General features: G+C 42.0%; 1 protein-coding gene across 1 annotated transcript in view; it reads right to left on the bottom strand.

The window, feature by feature from the left end:
* Window positions 1–6342: 6342 nt before the first annotated feature.
* KCNH7 (potassium voltage-gated channel subfamily H member 7) overlaps window positions 6343–19206 on the bottom strand; it is a 490323-nt gene continuing 477459 nt past the window's right edge. The window contains 1 exon segment of the mRNA XM_030210041.1: window positions 6343–7245. Within this exon segment, the coding sequence (XP_030065901.1) occupies window positions 6968–7245 (278 nt within the window). The 3' untranslated portion in view covers window positions 6343–6967.

Genomic DNA, 19206 nt, shown 5'->3' with positions numbered 1-19206 from the left:
GGGAGGTTCTCATTTGCATATTTATGGATACAAATGGTGGAATGTTTACAGCCTTAATGTTAGGTTATGGCTCTGATCAAAAGTGTGAAGTTTGGTCCAAAAACGAAGGGTTTAACTAGTGTTTGACTGCATTCAAATAGAGCTCTCTGATTGGATAATCAGCTTCTGTTAGAAATCTGCCGGGAAGGGAACAGAGTGAGACAGCAACTGACTGTCGGTTTGGTCAAGAGAGACATGCAGCTGTGAGTTCCTGTGTGTGTTGACTGAAATTATAAAAGAGTGCTTGATTATGTGGTAAATGAGAAAATATGAATGAAAAGAGGTTGGTGGAGATTGAAGTTTGAGTCTAGTGAGAAAGGATCTGAATATTTCAGGATTACTTGAAGTTTATGAAGAATAGAAAAGGGTGAATTTCAGTTTAAGAGTGTTTAAATCCTATAAGCTATATAAAGGCTAGGTAGATTTAAGTGACTGTAAGCAAGGAAACCTTAATATTTGATCTGAAATAAATATTTGATCTGAGATAGTTGATCAGAGATAAATGTTTGATCTGAATTATATCCTTTGGTGCAAAGGAGATTAGAAAAAGAATCTTTGGAAACTAAGAGGACTTTGCTCAAATTTTGAATTAGCATTCCTATTTTGAGTTGGAAATCTTTGAAGTGTTATGAAAATACATTTTGCTTTAATGAAATTGCTAAACTTTAGAGTCAGAGACTTATCAATGAAGGATACATACAGTGCTATTTTTTTCCTGAGGTCCGGCTTACTTGCCTGCTCCCTTCTGTTCCTGCTCTGCTAGACGAAGGGGGGGGGGGGGCACCAACTGATAGTGGAATGGATCGGGTGGATGTGAAGCGACTGTTCACGCTATCCAAAAATACTAGGACTAGAGGGCATGAGTTGAAGCTACAGTGTGGTAAATTTAAAACGAATCGGAGAAAATTTTTCTTCACCCAACGTGTAATTAGACTCTGGAATTCGTTGCCGGAGAACGTGGTACGGGCGGTTAGCTTGACGGAGTTTAAAAAGGGGTTAGATAGATTCCTTAAGGACAAGTCCATAGACCGCTATTAAATGGACTTGGAAAAATTCCGCATTTTTAGGTATAACTTGTCTGGAATGTTTTTACGTTTGGGGAGCGTGCCAGGTGCCCTTGACCTGGATTGGCCACTGTCGGTGACAGGATGCTGGGCTAGATGGACCTTTGGTCTTTCCCAGTATGGCACTACTTATGTACTTATGCAGGGGCGCACCAGAGACCCTAAGCACGGCCCTGGTTGTACATGCCATGATAACATCAAGACTGGATTACTGCAATGCACTATACAATGGTCTGACTACAAAGGGCCTGCACCAGCTCCAGTTGATTCAGAATGCAGCAGCAAGACTCATAGAAGGTTGCAAATGATATGACCATCCAGCTTATAATCGAAAGTAATCGCCGGCTATTTCCCGACACAAATCCAGATATGGCCGACGATTTCGCAAAAGCGGCGAAAAGCGTATAATCAAAAGCTACATTTGTGATAGCTTCGCCGCTTTCCCTTCGCCGCGCCGGTGAAAGTTCAAAGGGGCGTGTTGGCGGCGAAGCGAAGGCGGGATATGGGCAGGCTTGGGCGTGGCTACCAGATGGCCGGCTTTCGCGGATAATGGAAAAATAAATCCCGGCGATAAGCAGTATTTCGCCGGGTTTACTTGGTCCTTTTATTTTCACGACCAAGCCTCAAAAAGGTGCCCCAACTGACCAGATGACCACCGGAGAGAATGGGGGATGACCTCCCCTTACTCCCCCAGTGGTCGCCAACCCCCTCCCACACTAAAATTATTAAAATACAAACCTTTTTTGCCAGCCTGTATGCCAGCCTCAAATGGCATACCCAGCACCCTGACAGCAGTATGCAGGTCCCTGGAACAGTTGTTGCTGGTTGCAGTGGACTGCAGAAAGGCAGAGCCAGGCCCATCCCCCTATCTGTTCCACTTGTGGTGGGTAATGTTGAGCCCTCCCAAACCCCCCAAAACCCACTGTACCCACAGGTAGGTGCCCCCCTTCAGCCCTTAGGGCTAGGGTAATGGTGCACACTTGTGGGCAGTGGGTTTTGGAGGGGATTTAGGGGACTCAGCACACAAGGGAAGGATGCTATGCACCTGGAAGCTAATTTGGTTGTTTATAAAAGATGTTTGAAGTGTCCCTTAGGGTGCCCGGTTGGTGTCCTGGCATGTGAGGGGGATCATTGCACTACAAATGCTGACTCCTCCCACGGCCAAATGCCTTGGATTTCGCCGGGTTTGAGATCGCCGGCAGTTTTTTCCATTATCGCGGAAAAACAAGAGTGGCGATCTCAAACCCGGCGAAATCCAAGGCATTTCGCCGGCCCACACCGTATTATCGAAAAAAAAGATGGCCGGCCATCTTTTTTGAAAATACGGTTCCAGCTGGCTGTTGCGCCGCCGCCAAAATAGATCGCCGGCGATGTTCGATTATTCCCCTCCATATCACACAATTTTTGCAAAAATGTCATTGGCTACCAGTACAATACAGGACTAAATTAAAACTCTATGTTTGTTCTTCAAGGCCTTGAAAGAAAATGGCCCTGAGTACCTGAAAAATGGGATGATCCTCCACACACCACCAAGGACACTAAGGTCCTCCCAAGGACTTTCACTAACCACTCCCTCTCCAAAAGATATTACACGATGTGATACCCGCAAGCAAGCCTTCTCTGGAGTAGCCCCCACACTCTGGAATGCACTGCCTGAAAGGCTGCGCTTAACACAAGACTATCTGTACTTCAGGAAGCAGGTGAAAGCTTGGCTGTTCAACCAGGCCTTTACTGGAAGAAGTAACTAACTCGTCAGTCTCACTCACTCACACATGTAAGGAGTACTCAGGCTGCATATACTGCAGTAGGACATGTTTATCCACTCCTACTCTAGCTGAGATAACATTTAACCATATCTCTGACCTCATGTGCAACTTTATTTAAATCAGTCACCTTACTTTCTAACTCTTCCTACTTTCTTACCCTTCTATATGTTACATCTTTGCTTTACCCTTCGCTATCACCTATAATGTTCTATTACAGATTGTGTTGACATTGTAAATAGCATACCATGCCAAACTTTGTATTGTTTTTTTGAATAGTTTTACTGCTGTAATTCTCTATTGCTCATGCTTGATCTATTCTTACTGTACACCGCCTTTAGTGAATTCCTTCAAAAAGGTGGTAAATAAATCCTAATAAAATAAATAAAAAATAAATAATTAGATTTAAATATATGTGCATAAATTTAGGCACATGTTTAAAAATGGGGTACGGAAATGGGAGGATTATGGGTGGAACGGAGGCATTCCTAACATTTACGTACGTTGTTATAGAATGAGTTAGGCACCACCTATTCATCACCTGATCCTGCGACAACGGCAATTGACTTGGACCATGCCTCCTCCAATTTTTTTCCCTATGTTCACCCTGTCCCTATCCCTTGATTATCTCAATCTAGCCTAAAACTAGCACCTCTTCTTACCTCCTATAATCCCTCTCCTTTATTATGTTACCTATCTACACTTCCCTATCACTCTGCTAAACAGCCTGTTTTCTCTGATTATACTTTTTGTATTCCTATTACTATGTAAGCCGCATTGAACCTGGTGGGAAAGTGCAGGGTACAAGTGTAACAAATAAATAAATGTACATTTGCACCATGTTTCAGTTGGTGCAAATGGCTGTGCCTAAAGTTAGCTATGCTTCCCGGGCATAAGTGCTATTCTGTAAATTGTGCCAAACTTTAAGCTTGGTTTATAGAATAGCACTTTTTTTTTTTTTTTTATGGAATTCACCCCTTTATGTGCACAGTAAGAATAAAAATTCCTAGCTCCATACCAAAATCATCATTGTCAGCCAAACTAAGTGAAAGGGCTAGTTGACTTGTGAAGGGGGGTGTGTGTGTGGTTTACTCTCTATCAAACTCCCCCTGCAAAGAGTGCAGGGGGAGTTTGATAGAGAGTTAAACCCATTCCCTCTACGGCATCCACAATGCAAGACAATGTAACTCTTCAGAGAAACCATAGTTCACAGCACCCCCCCCCCCCCCTTCTCCACATGATGTAACTACCTCCTGAGGTATACAAGACCCTTTATCCTAATGGTATTTTCTGACATTCCTCAAGTGTCACAAATAGGTTAGGTTTTCAGGATTATCCTAATCGATATGCATAAGAGAGATTATCTTGGAGTGAAGGAGTAGTTTAGTGGTTATTGCAGCAGACTTTGATCTTGGGGATCTGGGTTCAATTCCCACTGCAGCTCCTTGTGACTCTGAGCAAATCACTTAACCCTCCATTGCCCCAGCTCCAAATAAAGAGTTGCAAAAACCACAGAAAGGTGGTATATCAAGTCCCTGCAACCCTGGCCCATGATATTTGAGAAGTGGCTACTGCTGCTCTATATTGCCTTTACTTCTCTAGAACGGTGCTTTATAATTCCAATTCCAGAGGTGCTTCATCTTCACTGGAAGTAGGAACTGTAAAACCTTCCAGCCAGCAAAGACCCCCAAACCTGAAAAGAACCTCCTATCAACTGTTTCTTCAAAATCTGCCATTTACACATATAAATGTTGGCACTTACACACACAAAATCCTGAGTGAGGCTGCTCATTTTTTTTAACTGTGTTTGTGTGTGTGGTGTTTGAACAACAACAACTGTTCCCTCTGTATGTGCCTAAAACTATATGTATCCCCCCCCCACCCCCAAGCCTTAGATGTATTTTCTAAGGCTATAAGGACAGTTCTGTAACCTAGGCACTCACATTTACACATGCATTCCATGCATAAATGTTCAGAATACTAGCACTTACACATGGATGAACATAACCCATGTAAGTGCTATTCCACAAATACACTTAACTTACATAGCATGTATTTGTAAGGGGAATATATACATGAGTGGAACTTGGGTGAGACTTGGACAAGGCTCCCACTTACATATGTATCTTACAGAGTATAAGTTAAATGCATTCCTGCCACATATAGGCACCTGCACTTAACACCAGCTCTATCGCTGGTATAACTGCAGGCACCTAAATGTAAGGCATGTTGATTTCAAGCTATGCTAGTACTCTATAACGGAACCCAGGTGCCCAGGTTCTGTTATAGAGAAGGCACTGACATGGAGCCTCCCACTTACAGAATAGCCTCCTATGCTTTAAGAACATAAGAATAGCCATAATGGATCAGACCAATGGTCCATCTAGCCCAGCATTCTGCCTCCAACAGTGGCCAATCCAGGTCACAAGTATCTGGCAGACAGTGAACTAGTAGCAACATTCCATGCTACCAATCCCAGGGCAGGCAGTGAGCCTTTTGTAAACTACACTGCTAATTGTGGCCATCCTAATTTGGATGCCTCTGTTCTGACCTAGATGACCTGTAAAAACTAGGCCTCACAGCTGTTAGTATACTTATCCATATATGGAATATTTTAGGTTGTTGTTTTTTTACCTCTCCATGGAGCAAGCAGTCACGATGAAACACGGGACAATTGTGACAACGTAACAAGAAAAACACCTTAACTTTATATGTCAGCAGTTTCACTGAATAATAGGATCAGAGTCTTTGTGTGAAAATTATATTTATTGCATTCAGCTTAATTTGGGTAACAGACTAAGATGTGTGCATTATTTATGAAGAATAAAGGTGCATTTCTGACATAGTGAGAACTAAGAGAGAATGAGCGAGATCCCTCTGCTACAGGAACTATAAAATTACTCATTAATGTGGACTTCTTAGAACTGCAATCAGTGATGTTTTTGAAACTATGTAAAGTAGTGGGATGCTGACATACATTGCTTTACCTTCAAGAGATTATTTTCCCAGTATTTAAATTTCAATATACAGACATATACATAGTAACATAGTAGATGACGGCAGAAAAAAAAACCTGCACGGTCCATCCAGTCTGCCCAACAAGACAACTCATGTGTGCTACTTTTTGTGTATACCCTACTTTGATTTGTACTTGTGCTCTTCAGGGCACAGACCGTATAAGTCTGCCCAGCACTATCCCTGCCTCCCACCACCGGCTCTGGCACAGTCCGTATAAGTCTGCCCAGCACTATCCCCGCCTCCCAACCACCAGCCCCGCCTCCCAACCACCGGCTCTGGCACAGACCATATAAGTCTGCCCAGCACTATCCCTGCCTCCCAACCTCCAGTCCCGCCTCCCACCACCGGCTCTGGCACAGACTGTATAAGTCTGCCCAGCACTATCCCCGCCTCCCACTACCGGCTCTGCTATCCAATCTCGGTTAAGCTCCTGAGGATCCGTTCCTTCTGAACAGGATTATCTAACCAACTCTATTCCTGAGCCACTCAGTGATGACTTATTTATTTTAAATGGGTTTAAACAGATCAGTGGAGGGGAATAACTTGTAAAACTGGTAGTGGAAACGGAATGGTTTAGACAACAGGTTGACAGAGTGTGACATACCCAGGGGCTGTTATCATCCACACTCTTCCTGGCCCTGACAGTATACATATGGTAAAATACAATCTCATTGAAAGCATGTTCCCAAGAATCCTCATGCAATATGAACAATGATTTCATAACATGTACATGTTAAATTGAATAAATAAATAAATGAATAAAATATAAGGTGCCTTGTGATACTGGCAGTTTTATAGTTTAAACATAGTGGGTTTGACTGGTAAAGGGTATTCTCCCATTCCATGACAGTGAAAAGGAAAACAAGCCCTTTATAAATCAGTCCCATGCTTCTTAAATATATTTACAGTCTACTGTGCAGCCTTACCTTAGAAGCCTCAGATTTAAGAAAATATACAGTAGTTTTGCATATAATGCTATCCTTGTAGCCCCTGAGTCAAGTATAGAGGATATAAATGCAGAGTGGAAAACAGCCATTAAAAGCACTTATATTTTATTTGAAGTTATATTGTTAAAAAAAAAGATTATTTCCCAGGAAGACCAGGATCAGAAACATGCCTGTGAAGACTCAAGATTCCTATAGCACGTATGGAAGAATCTGGCAGGGAAGGGTGTCTACTTGGATGATGGTATGTTTTACAATGCTGTGGCTGAAACTCCGAAGCAGCCGCATGTTCTTGCTCTAAAAAAGAAGTTAAGTTGTCCTCGGATGTGGTGTTAAGGTGCACACCACTTGAGAGAGATTCTTTGGACTTCAGTTTTGATTTTTCAAGGTCTGGGAATTCAGGATTCTGAGGGGAAGAAAAGAAGCAAAGGAAAGTTGTAAATAATTTTGCCTGGTCATTTGCTTTACTGCTAGGCATATAAAATCAATGGTGCATACAGTAGAGACTTCTACTTCTCTTTTCCCCTATTTCTCCCTTTCCCTAATACTGTGCATAATACAGTCATCCTTCTGGTCTCCTCAGACAGTAACCTTATAGTCATCTTTGAGTCTTCTCTTTCTCTACACATTTCCAACAGATTGCTAAGGTCTGTCATCCCATCACCACAATCTGCCCCATCCTTTCTAAGACTGTTACCAAAACTATCATCCACATTCTTATCCTCTCGTGCTTAGACATGTCTCCCACCAATCCAGCTCTCTACCCTTCAAAATGTTGCTGCATGGCTTATCTTCTGTCAGTGTCCTTCTTCTTATGTCACTTCTTATGTCACTTTATTGGCTCTCTATTTGTTTCCTCATACAGCTCAAACTTCTTTTAGTGACCTACAGGAGCATTCATTCTGCAGCTCCTCATTAACTCTTCTCTTTTATATTTCCCTATACTTCTCCTCAGGAACTCTATTCATTGAGGAAGTCTCTCTTTTCTGAGCCTTTCTCCTCTACTGTCAACTTCAGAATGGTTTTTTTTTTTTTTAAGTTTTGTTACACCATAGGGTAGATTCTATAAGTGGCGTCTAAAAATTGGCACTGAACCTGCTATGCAGTGAGTGCTATTCTATAAAGAGTACACATCCTTTATAGAGTAGCCCTTAGGGCATAAACCACACCTAACTTTAAGCATCTGCAATTACACCTAATAAAAGCTGGTGTAAATGTTGGTGCCTAAATTAAGCGCAGTTCAGGAGAATTCTGTATGGATGCATGTAAAATTTTGGAATGCCCCAGGAATGTTCCAAACCATTGTTAATATGACAATCCCATTTGGGATCCCCTTACACGATATCAGATACTGTGTGAACCCTTACTTGAGAGTTGGACACTCGGTCCCAGTCGAGTAGTTACTCATACCCTAGCATTGTTTGGAGGAAGCTTGGGTTTACAAGTTGAACAGACTGAAGAGCTCCTAATAAGACCAGAAACTGGTGATGTAGTGGATTTTTGGTTAATCACATACGCCGTTCTTGGCACAGACTGGATACCTTTCCTATTCATTAGAGAGGTTGGATTGGGACCTTTGGAAGTATACAGTCTTTTCGAAGTCCCCAATCCCACCGAACAAGGAGCTACTAGAATTTACCCCCCCATACCCAAGTTACCCCTAATGATATATCAAGCATTGGTATACTTTGGAATACTAATCATAGTGCTTGCAGTACTTGCTAAGACCTTAGGGATAATTTTGTTACTCATTTTCATTAACCGCCAATTGCCTTTTGTACAGTCTGGGTCCAACACATAATCATGAAAACTACCAACATGAAGTGCCTAGCCCTCCTGTTGTGTGTGCTCACCATGCCCATGGTACAAGGAGCACAGCATCTAGAAAGTTTTCTGCAACGATTCATAACCACTTACGAAATAACATTACCCACTACTAAGGACACGACCACAATAACCCTTGATGTGTGTGCTTACACAATGTGCGGGGAACATCCTGTGCAGCAATATTTGTCAGCTTTTGAAATATACTTGTGTCCCTTCTCCAATTGCGGAAGTTGGGCGCAAGTATGGTGGTACACAGGTTCATGGGTTCCCTACTCAGGTAGCGAAATTCCAGATCTCAAAAAGAGCATTTCCATTATGAAATTGCGAGTGACTGGCCTTTGTTCAATGACCAAATGTAATCAAGTGGCTATCACTTTCAGAGGAGTAACGGCTGTTACATACAGAACTTATTCCTTAGGAATTGATGCCACAGGCAGAGACCCCATTGGAAAATTTAAGATTGTTCCACCCCCAGCCCAACCAGAAAAGAATCCTTTGATGCCAACAAAGATCCCAGAAGTAAAGATTCCTTACCAGATCGTGTCAATAAATAACTCCAAAGATTTAATGGCACTAGAAACAGGATTTGGAGAGACAAACTTGTGGCTCGAATGGGCGCATTATACTACAAAGAGTTTGAATGTCTCTAATTGTTATTTTTGTTCTCACGCAAGAGCAGAACCAACAGTAGTCCCCTTTCCTTTAGATCTCTACAATGATCCAGATGGGTTTTGGTGTATGCTAGAGTTACTTCAGGTAACAACTGAAGTGAATCAGTCTTGTCAACATCTTGACGAACACCACCCCTACTTACCCCCTCGGATGAGGGTTCCACCTGCATTCAGGATTCCAGATCCTGCTACCAGATATCATACATGTCTGGAACGATATGGAGTGAAAAATTCACGGTTTTTGGGAAACTTGACCAGTTGCAATAGTTCCCTAGCAAAGGGAGCTCTGAGGGGTCTAAACCTCACAGATTTTTCACAGGCTAGAGCAGATGTATGGTGGTATTGTGGAACCCATACTATCCACCATACACTTCATAGAAGTTGGACAGGCAGATGTGCCTTAGTCAAATTGGTAATTCCAATTATAATAGCATCCTTGCTCCCTCCTCATAGCAGCTCTTCCTCACGAGTGAAGAGACATGCAATGCCTGGATCCTTTGATGATCGAGTCTATATAGATGCAATTGGAGTTCCAAGAGGGGTTCCTGATGAGTTCAAAGCCAGAAACCAGATAGCTGCAGGGTTTGAATCAGCTTTCTTTTGGTGGGCTACGATAAACAAGAATCTAGACTGGATCAACTATATATATTACAACCAGCAGAGATTTGTGAATTACACTAGAGACGCGGTTCAAGGAATTGCAACACAATTAGATGCCACCAGCAGAATGACGTTAGAAAATAGATTAGTGCTTGACCAGATTCTGGCAGCAGACGGCGGGGTGTGCCGTAAGATAGGTACACAGTGTTGCACCTTTATCCCCAACAATACTGCTCCAGATGGATCGATCACCAGAGCTTTGAAAGGCTTAACCTCATTGTCACAGGAATTGGCAGAGAACTCTGGTGTTGACACATCTTGGACTGGTTGGATGGATAAAGCATTTGGTAAATGGAAGACATTTATCATTTCAGCGGCCACCACCATAATCATCGTGGTAGCAATCTATGTATTAGTAGGATGTTGCATAATCCCTTGTGCTAGAGGCTTAGTAGAACGCTTAATTGAAACTGCAATAACAAAGAAGACAACAGCAGGACAATATGCCCTGTACGAAAATCTCCTTCCCAACACCACAGGGGATAACACGTTGGACTATCTCCCTATGAGATGGACCAATCGCTACGCAAATCCTAGAGACAATATAGAAATGTCTGCAACCGTATAATCATGTAATAGCACACAGGGATGCAATATAATAGTGTTAAGCCTGATGAAATGATGTAATCAATAATCAGCTCTATGTAATCTATGCGAATGTATACTCAAGATATAATCAGTATATAACCAAAGAATTTATGATTGTGAACAATATATACAATATATACACATATAGGTAAGAGTAAGATTGAACCCGCATATTAATGGGTAAAGAAAAATATTTTATAATTATAGTATGTTGTCTAACTGCAAAAATGGATAAGAAGGATTGAAATAATTGAAGTGGTGCCAACATAGTAATCTCAAACCAAACAAATCTGACTGTACCGGTTTACATTTAGACTCTCAAAAATCGAAAGCTTTATAGAATACCTTCTGGAATGGATGGTACCATGGTACATTAACCCTGGTGTCACCCTATGGGATAGGGTGAAGAGGGGAATGTTAATATGTGTTCTAGCTTGAGGCCTATCCACTGGAATGGTGATGGGCCAAGTTACATGGCTTTAACCAGCTGAGAAGCCCTGACTAGGCCTAAAAGCCCACAAATGGCCTTATAGATGAGAACCTGCAAAAGCAGGCCTGCATGATGAGTCTTAACAAAATCTGGTACAACTGTCAAATTGAACATAGCACCTAAGATGTAGAACTAATGGACAAAAATGGATAAAAGTTGGGTCTAAAATGGAGTTTGTTTTTCTATAAGATGGCACACAGATCATAAGATGATATAAAAGATGATGTGAAACTGATATGTGATATTTTGGTAACAAGAAAAACAAGTTGTTGACAAAAACGGAAATTGCACAAACTCTTGCAATAGCTAAAACGGAAAGAAGAGGAGGGTACAAATGGGCACCTGCCGGAAAGGAAAGTATGATTCAGAGGTTGTGCAATATTAAGAAAAAAAGGGGTCTTGCCATAGACTTGTATGGCAACAAAATGGTATAAAAGCAGGGTGCATGCAAGCCTTCGTTGGAACACTTTTCCCCAACATTCTTGAAGGCGAAGCTCTTGCCGGTTGTATCCAGAACCTGAATGTATCAGATTAAAGTTAGACTTGGTAAGAATAAACAAATCCTTATTTCTGGAAACTGTCTTTGTCTTTAATTCTGTTTATTCTATTTATTCTTTACCTGTCAATTGTTCTACAAAGTAATTCACACACACACAGAAGTGACACTCACTCCCTGAATTAATTTGGGTTGGTTTTCAATAGAATACATGTGGGAACATAAATGGCCAAAGATTCATTTAAATCCAGATAGACAGAAAGCTGTGGTCATGGGAATTAGTTTTGAACTCCGCCTTCTGATGCCTCCGCAACAAAGATACCCCTGGGAAGGGGTATCTTTGGAATTCATGGAGGCGGTTAAAAAGATCTTAGAAGAACAAACCCTCTGTACACCTCCGTGTGGAAAGATCCCACGGGGGTCTAGAGAGGGACAATAAAACACCATGCACCCCCCAAACTTTACGTGCATTAGGATTTACGCACAGATTGTTATAGAATACAATCTCTGCGTAAATCCTAATTAAGGTCAATTAATGCCAATAATTGGTTGTTAGCAGCCAATTATTGCTTTGATTAGCTTGTTAAGCAATTTAGCTGTATGCACAAAACAGCTATGCGTATTGATTTGCACACGCAACTTCAGTCATGCCTTTTAGAATCTGGGGGCAAATGCCTGAAATAAGCTTCGAGTCAGTGCATCATGATCCCTTTCTCACCCTATTCAAATCCCTCCTAAAAGCCCACCTTTTTGAGGCTGCTTCCAAATTTTAACCCCTAATTCTCTACTTCATACCCATGTTGTTTTTAGTCCCCACAATAAATGAAACTCCCTAACCTTTTATTTGTCCTTTTTGACTGTCTTGAATAGATTGTAAACTCTGTGGAGTAAGGACTATCTCTTACATACTGTTTTTTTTTTTATGCAGCACTTCATATAAGCAAGTAATGGTAATAAATACTGTGAAAAAATTTGTGAATCAAAGCAGAGTAGAAATGAGGCAAAAAACCCCAATTGGTTTAGCAATAATGTTCTGTTGCCAAAAAAAAAGGAAGTAAAAATTTAAAATATATAATTCTTTTAATAAAGTTTTCTATCAAATGGCAGCAGGCTGCTACCATCAGTCAGGGACTACAGATGATTAACTGACAATAATTTTCCGTTTAGCAATTAGCTGGAGTGATTAATTTTGGATCAAAGAGCTAACATCATTCCACCATGACCTGAAAGATTGCAAAAATCAATTGGTCAGGCAGCCACACAACATCACGATGGCTAATAACAGAAAGACCCTTCTTCCAAAGGAAGATCCAAGTAACATTCCCAAAAATTTTAAAGCTATAACTTGTCTACTTAAGCTTTTCACTTCAATATATGCAGATAGAATATACAATCATATTGGCTCTAGTAACATCACAACAATAGAGTAGAAGAGCATATCAAACCAAGGCCCAATTAATGCTGAATAAAGTCACCATGGCCAGTGGTAGGAAAAGTAGAAATCTCAGTATAGCATGGATTGACTATAAGAAAGCCTTTGATAGTATCACATGTACCTAGATAATAAATTGCCTTGAAACTAAACCCTGGAATGATGAAATACATCAAGTTCACCTTGAAAATGTGGCAAATCACACTTCATCTTAAGTGTGTAGATGGACAGTTTATTTATTTATTGCATTTGTATCTCACATTTTCCCACCTCTTTGCAGGCTCAATGTGGCTTACAATACATCATGAATGGTGGAAATTTAATTAGAAAATATACATTTAGTGTTACAGAAGGATCTTAGGTTTCATGATAGTGAATAAACATGATAGTAATATAACACGCAGATATTGTAAGACAGTTCTGAATATATGTGGAGGAGTTGTGTATGTTCTTATTTGTTAATCTTTGTGGTATGCCTTATTAAAGAGATGGGTCTTCAGTAGTTTGCGGAAGTTCATTAGTTCGTATATCGTTTTAGGTTGCGCGGCAACGTGTTCCATAACTGTGTGTTCAAGTAGACAAAGTTTGTTGCATGCATTTGTTTGTATTTTAGACCTTTGCAGTTGGGGAAGTGCAGGTTAAGGAATGTGCGGGATGATTTTTTAGCATTCCTGGGTGGTAAGTCTATCAGGTCTGGCATGTAGGCTGTCATTCCTAACATCAAGATCCAGCAATGCTTATTTCAGGGAGACTCCCTGTTGCCCCGTTTGTTTGCTTGTTTTGTATGGCACTTAATCCACTTTATTAACTAAATGTCCAGAGGTTACATCACACTTATTGTTTCTAGGAGATCTGAAGCTCTATAGTTCCAGGGATCATCATTTGGCAAAATAACGGTGTAGTGAAAAGCTTCTCAAATGACAACAAGATGGGTTTTGGTCTGGGCAAATATGCTAAGGCAACCTTCCTTAGAGGGAAAGTGAGCAAAACTAAAAATATCCCTCTGATTGATGACTGCAAGATAAAGGAACTTGAATAGAAAGGTGTATACAAATATCTAGGAGTGGAGAAGGCACAACAATCAAGTATAAATTACTGAGAGAAAAGATCAGTAAAGAATACTATAGGAGACTAAAATTGATATTGAAGAGTACATTAACATCACCTAATAAGATCTTGCAAAACTGGATCTCTGAACAAAAAAACATCTCCATGCTCATGAGATCATTTATAAAAATAAGTGTATGCCAAGATAATACATTCCCCAAGACAAAGAAGGACTCATAGAAATAGATAACGGGACTCATAGAAATAGATAATACCTATAGAGCTACTATCAGGGACCTCCAGACTTACTTATCATCATCATCAGGTCTAAATAAGCAAAAGGTGTGGAAATATAAAAGTAAATCTCCAGAATTCATCTTCATCATTAAACCTGCAAAAGCGTTCCAATGAGTAGAAGGAATGAGTGAGAATCCACTGGTATACATAGGGAAGGAAGCATCAGAATTTGCAAAAGAAGAGAAAAAAAACTTCAAAGATTTACAGTAGATCAGTAAATGGAGAAAAACAAGTGGCAAAGGTATAAGTTCAGTGGCAAATACAAAGTGTTACTCCAAGAACCATTTGTTATCAAAAGTGGACACATGAATGTTAAGGAAGCAAGAAGGAGGAGCTATAGAAAAAACTGCAAAGGAAGGTGGACAACCTAAACACCACTCCAGTTCAGGTGGTAGTCCAAAGAGAGAGGAAGATCCCAGACTTTTATGGGTTTCCATCAAATTGGATGATTTATTTGTGAAGGAGTGGATTGAATGGGTCACCACAACCCAGAGAATACTAAACGTCCCCCAAGAGGATCAAGCCAAGGTGGTGGAAGAGCACCTAAAGGGGCAAGCATGGGAAACTGTGAAATATTCCCAAGTGAAAAGAGGCGGTCCGGTAGAAGAACTCTTCAAGTTACTCCAACAAGTCTATGGGGACAAAGTCCCTCTGGGGCTGAGGGTGAAAGACTTCTATGATTGCAGACAGAGGGAACAAGAGATGATAAGAGAGTTTCCTTACCCATTACAAGAGAAGTTAGCTCTGGTAAGGAACCAGGATGCCTGAAGAATAAGTGAACCCGAGGGAATCTTGAAGGAACAGTTCCTGTTGGGATTAAGGGATGATACTGTGCATAAAGAGATGAATAGCAGGTTTGATGGCCATCTGAACATGACATTCCAGAACCTTATGCATGCATCTATCCGGTGGTACCAAACGGAAAGGGCACGGGTGAGAGTGGTGCAATGGGAGTGGAGAGATCTTGCCCCACCAGTAGCTGAAGATCCACACACAACCCTGGTATCAACTGTAAAAGAGATGACCCAATGCCTAGGGATAATGGACAGGAAACAGGATGCTTGTTTGGAACAGCAGGAACAGGAAGATTCCAGGGAGGCCTATTATCTTAGGAGAGACCCAAGTGGGAAACCAAATCAAAGTTTCTTGAACTCCAGGGGAAGGAGGAGGCCCAGTAGGTCCGGGGGAGGTGACCTGGTATGTTATCGATGCCAAGAACCAGACCACATTGGGGGATTCTGCCAAAGCGAGGCCATATCCGCAGAACTCTATGAGTCTATAGGTTCCAGAGATGACCTGGCTGACAGAGGAGAACAGTCCTGCATAAGTGCCGCCACCTGGGGAAGAAGAGGTTCCACACTACGAAGGATGCTGGAATTGTTAGGTCTCAAGTGAGGGTCCTGAGCAGTGAGCAAGATCGGTCAGAAGAGGAGTGGAACTCTCCGAGTGGGAAGGTAATTGGAAGTAGTCCGGTTCTATCCCCTTATCAATTGGATCAAGACCAAGTGTATTGTAGGCTTGGACATGTCTACTATTGTAGACAGCTACTTCTTCAAATATTTTGGAGACACAGAGCAAATAAAAGATGCAGCTGGATGAAGCTGACCACTGCGAACTGCACCGAGTTGCCTGCACTTGGGTGCATCGAGGTAGATGTCCAGTGTCTGGACAAGTTATTCGAGCCCATTGCATCTTTATTATTAAAGACAACCTGAAGTGTCAAAGTAGCCGAGATGAGAAAATCCCTGGCATTGTGAGAATGAATGTCTTGCAGCATCTGGGAGGGCCTTTTTATGGATCTGTCTAGACTGACAGCAGATTCCAGCAAGTTCAGCTTGAACCAAATTTTGTCTGAAATCTGGCTGAAAAACAGCTTTGACAACCATGATTTGTCCAAGGGGCTGGCGGTTGTGCGAATCCTAGACAGCTCCACCCAGGTGATACTGCCCTTGTTGGAGAGAATTGTGGAGGGCAAATGCCATAATGTTTGAAGATTCAAAGCATATTCAATGATGATAATGGTGACCCAGGGATAATGCTACCTGAGACGTTGCTAGTAGCCAATGCCACAGCGTGAACTCAGAAAGGGAATGTTCAATTTGAATGATGAATGTCAGTGACCAAGAGGTTGTCTTACCCCCTAGAATGAAGGTGCCTAAAATGTTTAAATCGAGACTATCCTGAGAACTGAGGTTGGAGTGGAAGGCACCAGACAGCAGAACGGTTTGATTTGAACCATCATGGCAGCTGACTGGGAGGATAAGGAACAGTGGCAAGGTGCTGTCCCACCCATTAAAGTCAACTGGGAAACATTGAGCCCTGAACAGGGGTTACAGTTAAAGAGGCTGCTATATTGGTATAAGGAGGTGTTTTCCCAGTCCAGCGACAATATTGGGTATAGAGACCTTCTCACCCATAGGATTAATACTGGAGGGGTGGCTCCTATCAAACAACCTTATAGAAGGGTGTCATCTCACATCTTTGAGGAATTTAAACAACATGTGTATGAGCTGGTGAATCAAGGTGTGTTAAAGAAAGAGCCACAACCCTTGGGTGTTGCCGGTCATGGTAGTCAAGAAAAAGGATGGGTTATTTCAGTTTTGTTGTGACTTCCAGAAGTTGAACAGTGTTACCATCAAGGATGCCTACCCACTGCCCAGAATTGACGAGTCTCTAGATGCCTTGGGGAGGGCATCCTGGTTTTCCTCACTCAACCTGACCTTGGGGTACTTTAGATGGGTATGGACCCCCAAGACATCCCAAAGACTGCTGTGACCACACTTTTCAGCCTATTTGAATGGATCTGCCTGCCAATTGGCTTATGTAATGCCCCCACAAGTTTTCAACAATTAATGGAGTCCATCTTTGGCAAATATGTGTTTGAAATACTACTGCTATATCTAGATGACATCCTGATCTATGCGTGTTAATTTGAAAGGTTGACGATCATCTTTAGGAAGCTAACAGAGTGAGGCCTGAAACTGAAGCCCTCCAAATGCAAGCTGTGTTCCAGAGAAATGAAGTTCTTGGGGTATGTGATTTATGAGCGGGGAGTGGCAACTGACCCTGAGAAAGTACGGCACAGGCAGCTCCTTGTGACTCTGGGCAAGTCACTTAACCCTCCATTGCCCGCCGCATTGAGCCTGCCATGAGTGGGAAAGCGCGGGGTACAAAAATAAATAAATAAAATAAATAAATAAAAATAAATTGCATGATTGGAAGACCCTCAGCAACAGAACAGAGGCTAGACGTTTTCTGGGATTTGCCAGCTTCTATTGACGTTTCATCCCATATTTTACTCAACTAGCAAAGCCTCTACATGAACTGATGGGAAAAGCTAAGAAGCATACCAGGAAAAGCCCTTCCAATGGACAACTTCCAGAGGTCTTTCATGGCCTTGAAGAAAATCCTAATGGAGGCTCCAGTGCTCTCATTTCCTGTATTCAAGCTACCCTTCATCCTGATGACTGATGCCAGCTTTAAAGGGCTGGGACGGTGTTGAGCCAGATACAAGATGGAGAAGAAAGGATAGTTGCTTATGCCAGCTGGGGCCTCTGGAAAGCAGAAAGGAATGACTACAGTGCATTTAAAGTAGAACTTCTGGCGTTGAGATAGGTGGCTACAGAGGAGTTCCAAGAGTATCTACTGTACAAGAAATTTCTGGTATGTATAGACCATAACCCACTCAAGTACCTAGAAAATACCAAGGTCCAAGCAGTAGAACAGGAGTGGCTGGCACAGTTGGCAGAGCTAGATTTAGACGTTATATACAAACCAAGCAGAATGAATTGAAATGACGATGCACTGTCCCGGCTGCCAGAGGATAACACAGAGGAGGCAGAGGAGGAGGAGGACAGTGAGAAAGACTTTTTGACCTTTCCCAGTACTATGGTTCAATCAGTAGTAAGGACCATAACAGGCCAGCGTAAAATGAGAGTCAAGACCCCAAAGGCCCAAGTAGCCTAGGTTGATGGAGCAGAGAATAATAGTCCATCCTGGTTTGATCTCCTCCAAAAACAAAGAAACAACCTGGTTCTAAGAGAGGTGATCAATGTCCTAATAGGACAAACACCAGCCAGGTGTTCATCATTATCTTCAGAGGGCAAAAAAGTACTGAAAAACAGGGATCAGCTGTTGCTAAAACAGACCATCCTGAATCATAGGACTGAGGATCCACGGGATGGAGTGGAGGTCCTCCAACTAATGGTGCCTGGGATGTGCCAGGCAGAATTAATGCAACTCCATCACGATCGAGGAGGACACTTTGGTGTAGAAACCACCCTTAAAAATTTAAGAAGAAAATGTTATTGGCTGAGCATGCCGAAAACAGTTAAAGCGTGGTTTGCAAAATACAAGCGATGTCTTTGTTCCAAAGAGCAGTTTCCAAAAGAGAGAGCTCCTATGCAATGCTTCAGGATGTCCAAACCCTTAGAGGTGGTGGCCATGGATTACACCCTGTTAGAAAGAGACAGCAAGGGTTATGAAAATGTGCTGGTGCTTACTGACATGTTCACCGTCGCTGTCCCAAACAAAACCAGACCACCCAAACAACTGCCAGGGTGTTGGTCAACCGGTGGATCAGTGTATAAGGGTGTCCTCAGAGACTCCATTCAGACCAAGGGAAATCCTTTGAGGCATTGGTAATCAAAGAACTCTGCAGATGGTATGGCACTGAGAAGAGACAAACCACCCCTTACCACCCCCAGGGGAACGGCAGGTGCGACAGGTTTAACCGCACCATGCATCAACTACTAAGAATCCTCCCTGAAAAGTGAAAATGCAGCTGGTCTGAGTACCTGGTGGAGGTGAATCAGGTGTATAACACTACAATACATGGGACCACGGGGTATTCCCCAGCCTACCTCCTATT

Source organism: Microcaecilia unicolor, chromosome 7, assembly GCF_901765095.1.
Source record: "Microcaecilia unicolor chromosome 7, aMicUni1.1, whole genome shotgun sequence".
Taxonomy (NCBI): Eukaryota; Metazoa; Chordata; class Amphibia; order Gymnophiona; family Siphonopidae; genus Microcaecilia; species Microcaecilia unicolor.
This window is presented reverse-complemented; position numbering and strand designations above follow the sequence as displayed.